General features: G+C 46.1%; 1 protein-coding gene across 1 annotated transcript in view; it reads left to right on the top strand.

The window, feature by feature from the left end:
* Positions 1–573: 573 nt before the first annotated feature.
* The window catches only part of LIMK2 (LIM domain kinase 2), a 53,756-nt gene continuing 42,644 nt past the window's right edge, over positions 574–11,685 (top strand). Inside the window, exon 1 of the mRNA XM_029229156.1 lies at positions 574–682. Within this exon, the coding sequence (XP_029084989.1) occupies positions 667–682 (16 nt within the window). The 5' untranslated portion in view covers positions 574–666. The remainder of the gene's footprint in view (positions 683–11,685) is intronic.

Here is an 11,685-nt window from a genome sequence, read left to right as displayed (position 1 = left end):
CTGGTGTTCGGGTTTCATTTATATACCTACTTGGCCTAATAAGGATCTGCCACTGAGTGTCAGCTTGCTTATAGTGGCACAGACAAGTGGCTTCTCTGAGCTGGAAGCTTCTAAGAAAAGCCCACCCTCAACCCCCCCCCAAAGCTATTTGTGGGTAAACCTGGTTTCTCCATATTCATAGTCTTGATTCCAGACACTACTGGAAAGAGCTTTCGACTGGGGATTAAGAGCCAGCGTTCCCATCCCAGCTCATCTAATAAGCTGAGCCATTTTGAGGTTCGAACTTGTCCCCTCTGGTGCTCAGCTGTCCCCATCGGTAAAATGGGCAGAGGGTCCCCTGTGTTGAGATCTCCAGCCTGCGCAGAATCACCCTCACCAGTTCGGGCACCCACAGAGGGCGCAGAGTCTAGCGGGCACCAGGGCCGCCGCAGAGCCCGGACCAGGGGGCGGGGCTAGGCTCAGGGGCGGGGCCTGGCGTCGGCTGGGCGGGGCGTAGGCGGGCGGGCCCCCGTGCCAGGTGCGGTTTGGTCCTCCCCGGGCGCCGTAGGCGGCGCATCTCGCTCGCGCCCCGGGCAGAGGTCCTCGCGCGTCTGAGGTGGCGGCAGGAGTTGAGCGGAGACGCCGCTGTAGCGGCCTCCTCTTCCCCATTTCCGCGCCTCTGGGACCATGGCCGAGCAGGCGGGTAAGGAAGGGCTGCGCCGTCCTGTCCCGGCCCCGGGGCGCCTGAGGGGAGCTGGCGGCCTCTCGGGGGTTTCGGGCTGAGTGGACCCTCGTGGGTACCGGCTCCTTAGAGAGAGAATTTGGGGAGTGAGCACAGCGCTCCCCGAAGACTCGGAGGTTGTGGGGAGCGGGGATAGAGGGCTCGCGGGGAGGTGGGGCAGGCGGGGTTGGCGGCTTCTCGCGAGTCGAGGTCCTTGGGAGGAAGGGATGCTGGGGGGGGGGCACCTTTTTTTGTGGGCCTGGAGACTGCAAGGCCTCAAATTAAAACTCTAAGGAAGCTGAGGGGACCGGTTTCCGTTGGAGTCACAGTTTGGGGGAATATGGGGAGTACGGCATCTTCAGAGTTTGGGTAGGTTCTGAGGGTATGGAGAGTTACCTCGTGTTCTGGATTTTCTGTGGGAAATTGAGGAGAGTATGAGTTTCCCACGGGATCCAAGCCTTCTGGAGGGTATCTTGGTGCCTGCGGTCTCCTGGGTCTTGGGGTTCTTTGCAGGAAGTAGGGCATTGTGGGCTCCCTTGGGGTTTAGGACATGACTGGGGGTAGGGAGAGATTGGAGCTTCTTCCTGAGGCAGGTAGGGCCCCTGGGGCTCTGGGCCCTCCCATGGCCCCTCTGAGACCAGAAAGGAATGTGGCCAAACACCTCCTGGAAGGAAGAGTGTCTAAGGGTGAAGGGTAGCTTCAGGGTTAGGTTGGCTGGGCCTGCGGTCCCCTCCCAGTCATTTCACACCACCCTGCAGCTTCCTGCCCTCCTTGCCTGTCCCCCAGTACCAGGAACTTTCTGTTTCCCAGAAAGTTGTGGGAAACACCCACCTGTGTGGGTGGCCCAGCCTCTGGGTCGACCAGGGTCAGCGTCCAGAAGCTTTCTAGAGCTGGCAGGAGGGAATAGTGGAGGAGGGAGGCTGTCCTGGATATCTGCCCCCGCTTCCTGGCTTTCAGCCTGTGGACAGTCACTTCCTCCATCCTGAATAAAAGGACCAGGCCACCAGTGGGTCACTTCCTCACCATGGGAGCATGGGATTTTCTCCTCATTCTTAATAATAGGCTTTTAGAGAAAAAGGGCTGGGGTAGACATTCTCCGTCCCTTCCTATTTTATTTTTTTTTAGTTTCCAGAATTCTTTGTCTCAAATGATTTCTAATGATTTTTTCTAACCTTTGAGTAACATAGGTTCCCTGTCTTGAACCTTGATTCTCAGAAACTTGCGAAAGATCTTAGAGTGCAATAGTGTTTATTAGATCTTTCTCTGAGTGAACCAAAAAGCTGTCTAGAGGCATCAGTGCCTCTAGATGCATTCGTTTGTACATTCTTCCATAAGAATATTTGTTGGATACTTCTGGGCCACACGCTAAGCCAAGCGCTGAGGAGTATAATGATGAGCAAAACGACACAATTCTTGGCCTTTGTGGTGCTTACAGCCCTAGCGATGTACAGTAAATAATTGAGGTGACAATTGAGATAAATGCCATAATAACTGAGATAAGCAGTTGAGATATGTGCCGTAAGATTGCACCAGGGGCAAGGGAAGTGGATAGGGAACACATTCCTTTATGAAGCAAGTTTATGCTGAGCCCTGAGGATAAGTAGAAGCTAGTCCAGCTAAGAAAGGGTGAAGAACTTTTCAGGCAGAGGGAACATAAAAAAGCCCTGAGGCAGAAAGGCATGTGGTGCCTTTGAAGACTGAGAGAAGGCCAGTACAGCTTTTTTATGGATGAGGAGACTAAGGTTCAGAAATTACTTGTTCAAGGTTCCATAGCCAAAAAAATAGCAGTGGTCTGAGTTCATATTTTCTAGCTTCAAATTTGGTGCATCATCCTCCCTGAATCACAAACACCAGAATGAGGTTGCCCGTGGAGTCAGAGAAGGAAGCGGGACTTAAACTTTTACTTGTCCTTGAACACAGAGCTGTGTTCCAAGACAACTCAGATTCCTGTGTAACAGAAGAATCAACAGAGAAATCAAATATTTGCTGAGTACCGGTGATGTCTAAGGCACTGGGCTGGGCCAAGTGTTACCTGTTATAAATTTTAACAGATGCTAGAGATAATGTAACTCTTCTCGTTTTACATGTTAAGAAACTGAGGACTAGGGAGGAAAATGGATTTGTCTAGGGTTACTCAACTAGCGGTAGAGCCAGGTCTAACCTAGAACTTGTTCAGTGCTCTTTCCAATATTTCAGGGTCCTTGAGGCATACAGGGTCTGGCACACAGTATTTGTGGAAATGAATAATATGTGGTTTGTGCCTTTGAGAAATTCACTATTTAGAATAATTGAGGAAAAAATGAACAAATCAAGGCAAGCTATTATAAGGCCTATAGGTGATAACATTAGGGAATTTCAAAGATGAGGGAGAACTTTATTCATACATTTATCCCCCAAGTATATATTGAGTTCCTGCTGTGTGCCAAGCACTTCTAGGCCCTGGGGGATACAACAGGGAGCAAAATAGATCAAATCCCTTCCCTCGTGGAGTGTATGTTCTGGTGGCGAGAGACAGACAATAAGTAAATACATGAATATCATATGTCAGGGATAAATGAAGAGAGATGAAGTATGATAAGGGCATAGGTGCAGTGGGAGGTCAGGGGAACCTCTCTTCGATGACATCTGAGCAGAGAAATGAAGCAAGGGAGTGAGCCATTTGCATATCTGGGGGTAGAACATTCTGGACAAGGAATAAAAGAGAATGAGCAAAGACCCTGAGCCAGGAATGTGCTTGGCATGTTTGAAGAACAGCAAGGTGTCCAGGGTGGCTACCAGATTTGGCCAGGGAATGCTTGACGGAGGTAAGATTTGAGAGATCTCAGGTAGGTTAAAAAAAAGGGCAGGGGGGTTTAAGGGGTAAGGAATAAAACTGTGGGAGTAGGATTGCAAAGGCAGGTGAGTTTCAAGATCTTCACAAGGGGTGGTGAATTAATATGTGTGGTGGAGGCAAAGATTGGGAGGTGTGGGAAGTGGAAGATAAGGCTGAGAGGGTGGGTGAAGCCAGACTGCAGAGGGTTTAATGCCAGGCTTGTAGACTTTTCTGATCTGCAGCAGAGACCATAGGTTTAGAGGCAGGGAGAGTCATGATGTGGGCATTTTGTGTTTATACTATCAATCTGGCTTTGGTGGGCAGGATGGATTGGACAAGGGTGAGGAAGAGCACCAGTCTGGAGGTGGGTACATACAATGGACCCTGAGCTGAGGTTGTTACTGATAGGAATGGAGAAGGAGGCACTGACCAGAGGAAAATGCCTCATGTCATGGGCAGGGTTGGGTGACTTGAATGGCTCTGGATATGGGATGGAGGGAGCAAGGTAGGGTCCAAGAAGACCACAAGGTTTTAGAGCTGAATAGAAACCCATCATGTTCAAGAGGCAGTATTAGGCTTTCCACATTCCTGGTGGGTTGTCTGCCTCTTCTGGAGACTATGCTGATTTCCAGCCCAGGGCTGGCCTCTGATCAGTGCAACCTGGGGTTGGGGGCTTGGGCTCAGGCATACTAGGGAGCGGTGGAGCCCACCCCCAGGTATCATTTCGGCATTTCAGTGAGAGTGCGTGGAGCTGTAGCAGTCTCTTACAAGTCTGTATTCTTTCCCACTCTTGACGTTTCCTTATACAGTAGCAAGAATTAGACTCTTAACTATTAATTCACATCCAACAGTAGCTAAAACAGGAAACCATTGCTTGGTTCTATTAAAGTACACCTTGAGCGTCCATCCTGCGATTCTATTTTGTCAGATCTCTCTCCTTGTAATTTATTTTTCCAGTAAAGAAAGTCTAAAATGTAGTTGAAGACAGACTTTGGAGTAAGCAGACCTGTGGTCTAATCCCAGCTCTAACACTTGTTAGTTGAGCAGTTCAGTTTCCTTTTCATTAAAATGGGGACAATAATAGTCCTTTGATACTAGTCCTTATTTCATGGAATCTTTATATTCAATTAGTTCATGCTTGCCTAGTGCTTAGAACACTGCCTGGCATATAATAAGGACTCAAAGAATTTTTTCCCTGCCACTGACAATGGGTTGAGAACTGCCATCTGAGAATGTATGAATTGGTTAACCAGTTCTCTGATAAAGAGATTCTTTGTAGGCCTTCCCCTAGATAAGAAAATGCCTACTCATTCACAGCTAAGTAAACTTATGGTTGGAAGTGAGAACCTGAGTGCCTGAAAGCCGAAAGTGGCAAGAACCATCTGTCTTGTTTGTTTCTCTACCAAGTGTCTTATTACTCCACCAAGCTTGCCTTGCCCCCAGTACCTGGTTTGTCCCTCTCTGACATGTGTTATTTTTTCACATATCCTTGCCCCTCATACCCATGAGCACTCGCCAAGGGCCCCATAAGTTTGTGGCCTAGTCTCTGTCTTGCACATGGACACATAGAAGACATTTGCTGAATTTGTTTTGAAAACATTCCCATCAGATTTTAGAGGCTAATGTATTTAATAGCTCAGCATTTTCCCCAGCCAGTCCCCTAGATATACATGAAAGAAAGAAGAAAAGCTACTCACAATTCAGTTGCCAACTAAGTGCCAGGCACTGTGGGAGGTATTTTCAGGTAATATTATGTTATTTCTCTTAATCCTCTTGGTAATGCTGTAAGGTGAGTGATATCCTCTTTTTAAAGATTAAGAGACAAGGGGGTGAAATAGGTAAAGGGGATTAAGAGGTACAAACCTCTAGTTATAAATAAGCCACAGGGATATAATATACAGCATAAGGAATAAGGTCAATAATATTGTAATAACTTTGTATGGGGACAGGTGGTTACTAGACTTTTTCTGGTGATCATTTTATAATGTATGCAAACATCAAATCACTATGCAGTACACCTGAAACTAACATAATGTATGTCAACTATATTTCAGTTATTAAAAATTACTGATAGGAGCTGGGGGAGAAAGTTATTTGTTTACTTTCTTAAAAAAAATAAAGATTAATAGGCTCAGGGCTTCCCTGGTGGCGCAGTGGTTGACAGTCTGCCTGCTGATGCAAAAAAAAAAAAAAAAGTCAGGCTCAGAGAGGTTAAATAATTTGCACAAGGACACAGAGCCAGGTTTCAAACCCAGATCTGACTCCGGTTCTTCTGCTTGACTCTTACAAATTTTTCCTAATAAACTAAGGAGAGGCAGAAGAGAACAACAGCAAGAATAAAACCTCTGAGATGCCTGTGTCTGTGCCTTGACCTGAAAAATGAGAGGCCCCTGTTTTAGTGTCACAGACTCTCAGAGTTAGGAGTAATTTGATCCCTCCTTTTTTTTTTTTTTTTTTTGCAGTACGTAGGCCTCTCACTGTTGTGGCCTCTCCCGTTGCGGAGCACAGGCTCTAGAGGCGCAGGCTCAGCAGCCATGGCTCACAGGCCCAGGCGCTCCGCGGCATGTGGAATCTTCCCAGACTGGGGAACGAACCCGTGTCCCCTGCATCAGCAGGCGGACTCTCAACCACTACGCCACCAGGGAAGCCCATGATCCCTCCTTTTAGGAAGGAAGAATCTAAGGTCCAGAGAAGTCCAGGAGCGCCTTTAAAAATCATCTAATCTTTCTTCCTTAGACACTCCTTTGGTAATATATGATAAGCTAGTGAGGAGGAAAACTCTTTGGGATACAGGGGAGAATATCTAGAGGAATGTTAATCATTACTGTTAATCTTGTTGGTAGTCACTTCATTCAAATGTGATCTCTTCTCACTTGGTTGTTCCATACCAGTTGCTGCCCTGCCCCTCTGCTTCCTGCTTTATCCTGGAACAAGTTGGATTTATATACCTGACCTGCCAGCTCCCAGGGGGCACAACAGTTACCGTACTTGTTTTGTGCTGCACTGAATTGGCTGGGTTTTGTTCCAGGTTCTCATAGTCTAGTGGAACATGAGAAGCACCAACGATTTTTTTCTCAAGTGAAAGGATAGGATCTGTGCATGTTGGTTCAGGCCAGGCTTTATGGTCTCACAAGCTCTCAGTGCTTGGGGATTTCTCACCACTTTGAAGTTGAAAAGGACTAGTTTGCAGAAACCAAGTTCTTAGACCAAGATTAAGGTGAATGTTAGTGTCTTGTGGGAAACTCACTGGCCCTGAGCTGGGGTACCAGGCTGAGCCCTTGCATGGAATAACTGAGCCCTTCCAAGTCTCAACTTGTCTGAGGCTGCTTAGGATCATAAAAATGCAACAGGTCTGGTAGTCTCAGAACTTGGGTTTGAGCCCCTTCTGGACCAGCTTTCTGATGGTTAGACAACTCAATTCTTCTCCAAGCCCATTTTTCTTTCAGAAAAATGAAAGGCTTAGGTTTGAGTAGATGATTTTTAAAGGCCCTTCCAGCCTTACCATCCTGCTACCCTAGTGCCTACCCCAGTAGTCACAGATTGTTTGAGGCTCATGTCACCAGTTATTAAGTTGCGAGAGAGAAGGGTATAGAAGCTGAATATATTTTATACCAGCATTCAAAAGATCCTGAAGGTGAGAAACTTTGTAATGAGCCATTTGTTACAATTCTCACCTTGTTTGCATCGCACACTTAGCACTTCCTAAAAGCAACAAATCCCAATAATAACCATGAAGGCATGGTTTTCTGATTATTAAACACCTGACAAGGGCTCCGTATTGTTTGAAGCTGCTGGGGACATTTACTTAGTCAAGCTCCCTTTCTGGACTCTGACAATCAGTAGCCACTGTTGATAAGTCTGCAAATAGGAGAGGTAAACACAGTCGAGGGAGAGGTGAACAGCCTGGTACAATGAGGTATTTTCCTAGAGGAAGACATTCCCAGCCAGACTGGACCCTAGATTGGTCTTCCACTAGGCCTCACAGAAATCTCCAAGACTTTGTATTATTACATTTCTCTTACATTTCCTAGAATGAAGGTTGTAAGAGAGTTAGGATCATTGACTTTTAGGGCTGTGTAAGGGAGCTGAAGAGGCCAAGAGTATTTTTGAAGAAAGTCTGAGTTTGGGAGGCTGAAGGCTCTGCGTGAATTGCCTCCCTCGGGTACAGTGTGACAGACTGAGGCATGTGCATCTACATGTGACTTTTCCTGGAGGTAGTCACGGGGGAACCAGGACACATTCCAGGTGAATCATTGCTGCTGACCGTTGGAGCTTATCTTTGGAAATTACCTTTATAGCTGGCAGTTGGGTCCAGTTTTTCAGTTGGATTTGCCACACAAAGGAGTGTCAGTTCTGCACCAGACTTCATGCTAGGCCCTGGAGATTTGAAGATGATCAAGATGCAGTCTTTGCCCCTTAGAGCTGGGGGTGGTGGTGCAGAGAGGAAGGGACTAAAGGAGACAGAAACATAATGAACTGTAGTTATAGAACAAATGATATAAAACAGGTAATACACCAAGTGAAACAAACACTTCCTGCCTTTGGGGGACCATCAAGGAAGGATGGAAGTCTGATTAAGGGAGGAAAAGGTGGGTAAATAAAGTATCCTAAACACACAGAGTAGCTATAGGTGTGAATGTTAGGATACAAGACCATGCATTTGTGTGGCAGGAATAAAAAATAAATCAAGATGTGACTAGAGCATTCGTTTGTACAAGAGGTTGAAAGATAAAGGTTCTTTGGGGCCACCTTGTGGAGGGCCATCCCTTCTTTCAATAAATGTTTCTTGAGGGACTGTAGTAGGCCAGGGACTGGTCTTAGTTCCTTAGTCCTTAGGAGCTAACAAGAGCCAGCTTTAGTGATGAGTGAGGAGTTTGTGTTCCTGCCTCAGGACCTTTACACAGATCTCCCCGCCATCCCAGTCTCCAGTGTTACCCTTTCCTCCTCCTTTGGCCTGGTTAATTTCTATTCATCCTTTAGAGCTCAGCTTGGAAATTACTTCCTTAAGGAATATGTTCTTGTTTGCCCTACCCAACCCCATTTGCTTAGTTATGAACTTGATATCTTCTTCCTACCACTTGCCCCAATTATAATGAAAATAATTATGTTATTGTTTAATATCTGCTCTATGTTTAATCTCTCTCTTGTTTGCTGCTCTTTCCCGAGCATGGTGTTACACACATAGTTGGCATGCAGTAAATACTTGCTAAAAGAATGACTGAAGCGTGTCCATTGAATTTAGCAATAAGCGGTCACTGTTGACCTTGGTGAGACAGTTTCAGAGAAATGGTGGGGGTGGAAGTCAAACTGCAGTGGATTGGGCAGTAAATAGGAAGTGAAGAAATGAAGGCAGTGATGTGTAGACAACTTTTTTTTTTTTAATTGAAGTATAGTTGATATACAATGTATCAGTTTCTGGTATACAACAAAGTGATTCAGTTATATATATATATATTCTTCATATTCTTTTCCATTGTGTTTTATTACAGGATATTGAATATAGTTCCCTATGCTGTACAGTAGCTCCTGTTGTTTATCTGTTTTATATATAGTAGTGTGTATCTGTTAATCCCAAACTCCTAATTTATCCCTCCCTGCCTTTTCTCCTTTGGTAGCCATAAGTTTGTTTTTTATTAGACAACTTTTTTTTTTTTTTTTTTTTTGTTGCGCCGCCTGTCTTGCAGGGTCTTAGTCCCCTGACCAGGGATTGAACCCACGCCCTTGCAGGAAAAGTGCAGAGTCCTTACCACTGGACCACCAGGGAATTCCCTGTTAGACAACTTTTTAATATGTGTGGCTGTGACATGGGGAAGCAAGGGTGGTAGCTAGAGGAGAAAGTGGGGTCCAGGTTTTTTTTTTTTTTTAAATGGGAAAGACTTGAATTTACTTAAATGACAGTTGGAAGGAGCCAGTGGAGAAGGGAGAGGTGGTGGAGACTGTCTTCTGAGAGGTGGGATGGGGTGGAGTCAACAGCTGAGTTCTGTAGACATTGGGGAGTCTGGGTGAGCCAGCTAAGACTGTGCAGCAGCACACCAGGAAAAGAAGCCAAACACCTGAACTCGGGCAGTGCTGAAGGACAGAGAAGGATTGGAGGGACATTTCAAAGGTGGAACCAGGTGGCTATGAGAGGAGGGAGTAGAGGGTCTTGATTTTTGTGCCCCTAGTGCCTAGCACAGAGCACGTGTTACGTAAGTGTTGAATGGTGTTGAGTTTCTCAAGACCGGAGGGGGACTTCTCTGGTGGCGCAGTGGTTAAGAATCCGCCTGCCAATGCAGGGGACATGGGTTTGAGCCCTGGTCTGGGAAGATCCCACATGCTGCGGAGCAACTAAGCCCGTGTGCCACAACTACTGAGCCTGTGCTCTAGGGCCCGCAGGCCACAACTACTGAGCCCACGTGCCACAGCTACTGGCGCACGGGCACCCAGAGCCTGCGCTCTGCAACAAGAGAAGCCACTCCAATGAGAAGCCCACACACCGCAACGAAGAGTATCCCCCCACTTGCCGCAACTAGCGAAAGCCTTTGCGCATCAACAAAGACCCAACGCAGCCAAAAATAAATAAATAAAATAAATAAATTTATGTAAAAAAAAAAAAGACTGGAGGGCAGGGTAGGCTCTGGAGGGTGTGGCCATAACAAGTTATCTCGAATATCTTCACAGTGGAAAGTCCTGATTCTTTTTGAATTTTGGAAACAACTAGAGGTCACTCAGAGCCAAGATGTTGAATTGTTGAGTAAGTGGGTGGTCGGGTCAGAGACTATTCCTTGCTAGTTAAAAAGTAAAAGCAAGAAACAAGGTGTGGCTTAAAATAATGAGATTTGCTGGTGGCATCCTGAAAGCCCTTTCATGTAAGAGTTCCCAAACTCTGGTGCTTCCAGAATTTGGAAGATTCATTTGGATATCTGTGTTCATTAAAAACCCTCTCACTAAAGGGAACCCTCTTGCACTGTTGGTGGGAATGTAAATTGATACAGCCACTATGGAAAACAGTATGGAGGTTCCTTTAAAAAACTAAAAACAGAACTACCATATAACCCAGCAGTCCTACTACTGGGCATATACCCTGAGAAAACCATAATTCAAAAAGAGTCAGGTACCACCACAGTGTTCACTGCAGTACTATTTACAACAGCCAGAACATGAAAGCAACCTAAGTGTCCATCGACAGGTGAATGGATAAAGAAGATGTGGCACATATATACAGTGGAATATTAGCCATAAAAAGAAACGAAATTGAGTTATTTGTAGTGAGGTAGATGGACCTAGAGTCTGTCATACATAGTGAAGTAAGTCAGAAAGAGAAAAACAAATACTGCACGCTAACACACATATATGGAATCTAAAAAAATGGTTCTGATGAACCTAGGGGCAGGACAGGAATAAAGATGCAGACATAGAGAATGGACTTGAGGACACGGGGAGGGTAAGCTGGGATAAAGTGAGAGAGTAACATTCACATATATACACTACCAAATGTAAAATAGATAGCTAGTGGGAAGTAGCTGCATAGCACAGGGAGATCAGCTCGGTGCTTTGTGACCACCTAGAGGGGTGGGATAGGGAGAGTGGGAGGGAGGCGCAAGAGGGAGGGGATATGGGGATATATGTATATGTGTAGCTGATTCACTTTGTTATACAGCAGAAACTAACACAACATTGTAAAGCAATTATACTCCAATAAAGATGTAAAAATAATATTTTTAAAAAAACCTCACTAATTCACTGTCTCACCCATAAACCAGTTTGAATGAGTGTCTCAGACTTTTCTGCCTTGGAGTTTGTGAGGTTGATGGTGCACTGTCCAACCACTACCACCCAAAACCACAAAGGCCCCTCCCTCTTGAGAGTCTAGGAAGTTTAGATCCAGGAGGTGATACATGTATGGGAGAGGAGCAGGTGGGTTGGGCTTTAAAGCCTTCTGCCAGCTCATTTAACTCTCCTCTGGGCTATGAGGACAGCTGTCTGTGCCCTGGCTGCCCCAGAATGCCGCCAAGCAATCCTGAAGTGCCCGAAGCCGTGCATTGTCTATTCATGGCCCCTGTGCCTGTAAAACAGGGTCCGGTGACTGTCACTGTGCCTGTGGCAGTCTGGAGTTACCCAGAGAGAACAAAGCCGCACACACGGGGCGCACAAGGGAGTCTTGTAACAACCTTGTCCCGCTTTCTAGGGCTGA

The sequence above is a fragment of the Monodon monoceros genome, unplaced genomic scaffold (assembly GCF_005190385.1).
Source record: "Monodon monoceros isolate NGI ecotype Baffin Bay Population unplaced genomic scaffold, NGI_Narwhal_1 Super_Scaffold_1, whole genome shotgun sequence".
Lineage (NCBI taxonomy): Eukaryota > Metazoa > Chordata > Mammalia > Artiodactyla > Monodontidae > Monodon > Monodon monoceros.
This window is presented reverse-complemented; position numbering and strand designations above follow the sequence as displayed.